Consider the following 3,439-nt stretch of genomic DNA (forward strand, 5'->3'; position numbering starts at 1 on the left):
TAAGTGCCAATGCAAATGCCGGGAGCAACAGTGACTAAAGTTCAGCTGACAAGCGACAGGGTTGCTGACGGAATAACGCAACAATGGCGTCCGCTGTGTCTACACTATTTTCAATCATATAATTTGCCAAAAACCCTGATACATATTCAAAAATGTGATTAATTCGCCCATTACCCCGCAATTTCACGGTCTAGCTCAAAGAATTTCGATTTTAAGTTTCATAGTGGCAATCATGTAATTTAAAAATAAGCTGGCGATAAAATGCTCATTTTAGATAAAAGTTCGTGTCACTAAATACTAATAACATCATGGGTATTATACGAAGGAATTTTCTATGTAAAATATATAAGCTAATTATTTTTATATATAGAAGTTATTCCTGGTCGGTGTACGCGGGGCTACGTCATCGACAAGGTATCATTGAACTCTTTCAAGCCCGCAACGTTCGACATGTGAGGCATAATATTATATACCTATATATATTATATATATTATATATATATATATATATATATATATATATATATATATATATATATATATATATATATATATATATATATTTACATAGTAAAATCAATCGTATAACAGCGAATCAATATATCAATGCGCCGTTCGATTATGAAAATCGTTTCGTTCTTGATGGATTTTCGTCACACAAGGAAATAAAGCATATGATTGTGATTTGCATCTGGCCTTAACAAAAATATACAGAGAGAAAAACTATGAGAGGACATTAAGCCCAAACAAGATGTACCTCGAGGAGGAGACCATTTCCCCTTGGGCACATAGTCCCATGTTTTGACTATAGCTCGTATACATACGTTGGTTATCATTGCAGACTGAGGGCTTGTTGCATTTAAAATGATGTGATGAAAGAAATGTTAGTGCGAGTCTTCAATTGGTAGAAAATATGTATGAGCCCACGCTGTCATTGGTTGTTTGTATACTTGTGTCTTCAGACTTTAAAAATGCCAGTTTTCCTGAAAGGCGATGTGCGGTAATTACTGTGCTTAGGAACTATGTACGTGTCGTTATCATGTTTACCCGTTGAGTTTATTCTTTTCAGTCTGAGCTAGGAGCAGGGAATTTAATGATGGGTATGTGTGTGTAATGTTTGTTTGTTTGCAAAACAATCTCTAGTGCTATGGTTATGTTATGTAGCCTTTTGTACATAGTGATCTTTGTCACTAAACAGTAACAATAGCCAGGCAAAGAGAACAAAAGAGATTTTGCGAATTATTTAATATTCATATTTTGAATCTTTTCAAATATGGTGTAGAACTGTGCTCAATTATTGTACAATAGATAACTGTATTACCTGGAGCAGTAAATTTGCTGAGTACAACCAACATCAATCAACAACAAAGCACAAGGTATTGTAAGTTCACAAACTTTAATGGCGTTCTCATGCAAATTAATGCTTTACTACAACAATCGCCAAATTCAGAGCCTGCCTTCTATATGACAATATTGTCTGTATTAGTATCTTTACAAAATTGAGCTTGTTATAGTATCTTAGTTGAAAAAATAATGTAGAAAAGAGCAGCTGTCACAGGGAGACTCCTGTCGATTAAAATTATTGTGTAATTTTAAGTAAAGTTATTTTTGCATTTTGAAACTACAAGACTTGCATAGATTCAGTGTTGTCAGTTCCATTGAATCCAATTAGTACTGTTATTTGTAACCGACTATTTTTAAGGTTCAACCCGGTGTAAAATCGCCGTGGGGCCCTATAAAAATTATAATAGACAGTTAGGCAATCGTAACCGTTTACCCGACACTTCAATTTGTATAGCGTGCATAGTCTATTTCTTACGTAATCTGATGACCTGGTGTGTAAAAGTCACAGTGGCATCGGATAAGAATCATGATTACACAGCTGGGCAATTACATCAACCGTGTACCTTGCACTTCACAATTTATATAGCGCACATAGTCTACTTCTACATTTCTACATCTCGCACGTAATCCAATGAGAATGCGACAATAAGCAACACAATTCAGTTTCATGGGCGATGGCCTTTACATGAATAGAGATTAATGTCTATTAATGTCTTCAAAACCCTTTGCATATATTGTAAGTGACCCTGAAATCGCCACAGACTACAGCAACACATTTTGTATTTGTTGTCATTCATTTAAATCAAGCAAATTGAGGATTTTCTCAGACGAACTGCAATATTCCACCGGTTGTCAGTCTGTCTTACAGCTCATGCCGGATAGTCAGCCCTCTTTTAGAGCATTCCGCTGTAATTCTTTGGTCAAACCATTCGTTCTGTGCAACAGTGAAGTGTTCCTTCCAGTTACCAACCTGACCTTTGCGGATATATTGAGCGCCCTCTTCGAAATTAGATTCATTCGTGATCGCCCATGTAGAATTGTCATCGCCTTCTTTCTTCATGGATGCAGCGCTACAACGTTCAGCGATCTTGTCGATATGCTCTGGAGCGAGAGGTCGACCAATGAATTCGGACACCCTGGAGATGGTTGACTTCAGATCTTCTTTCATGTCTTCGTAGCTCAGGTGTAGAACATTTTCACTAAGGCCATACTGTCGCCATGATGTCACGTGCTGAAGCCAGGGTCCAAACCAAACTTTTCCCTCTACAAAGGCATGCATCCACTCGTCCCATGTCAGCCTCATTTGACTAAATTTGACGGCCTTCATAAAGAAGTAATAGGACACGCATACATCTTTTGGATTTCTTGTAATGTAGATGATCTTACACTTTCTGTTGCCATTTCTCCATGAGGAGTGAAAGTGCTGGGGATGCAGATGACACGCTAGTAATCTTGGTGACGGCATTTCTCTCAAGTTCTGTTTTACGTTGCCGACGTGTTCGCCATACAATCCCTCGACGACGTCATCGGACCGTTCGTAGACGAAGCCAAGGCGTACAGCCCTGGCTGTTCCTTCCAGGTACATGTTGAAGTCCGAGTACATTTTAGAAATCACATTCATCATCCACAGAGTTCCCGACTTAGGAAACGTAGCCACAATGACATCGCTGTCTCGCATATCCCAAGCTTTATCTATCTGGCGTGCTTCTATTGCCTCTGGATCGTGTATTGTAGCGCTGTAATAAGCCCCATCTTGCACCAACAGTGGCCAAGAACTCTCCACAGCCGCCATTGCAGGTAGAGTGGTAAAGGTCAAAGATAGGTATGCGTTTTTTTTTTAACTTGAACGCGGGACCTTTGGGCAGGTCAAACCGATATCCTGACAAAGTTGACAAAGGGTGACCTATTTTCATTTATGGCCTGACTACGATCTTTACCACCACGAATTCACTAACAGTCTTTCATGATATCCTCATGGTCATTTACGCACTGGTGCACAAGTGTGACGATGTACTGCATGTAATATATATATATATATATATATATATATATATATATATATATATATATATATATATATATATATATATATATA

General features: G+C 38.0%; 1 protein-coding gene across 1 annotated transcript; it reads right to left on the reverse strand.

The window, feature by feature from the left end:
* Nucleotides 1-2,206: 2,206 nt before the first annotated feature.
* LOC139145323 (sulfotransferase 2A1-like) lies at nt 2,207-3,136 on the reverse strand. The gene has a single exon (XM_070716416.1). It carries the CDS (start codon nt 3,134-3,136, stop codon nt 2,207-2,209), a length of 930 nt encoding a protein of 309 aa, XP_070572517.1.
* Nucleotides 3,137-3,439: the final 303 nt, after the last annotated feature.

The sequence above is a fragment of the Ptychodera flava genome, chromosome 1 (assembly GCF_041260155.1).
Source record: "Ptychodera flava strain L36383 chromosome 1, AS_Pfla_20210202, whole genome shotgun sequence".
NCBI lineage: Eukaryota > Metazoa > Hemichordata > Enteropneusta > Ptychoderidae > Ptychodera > Ptychodera flava.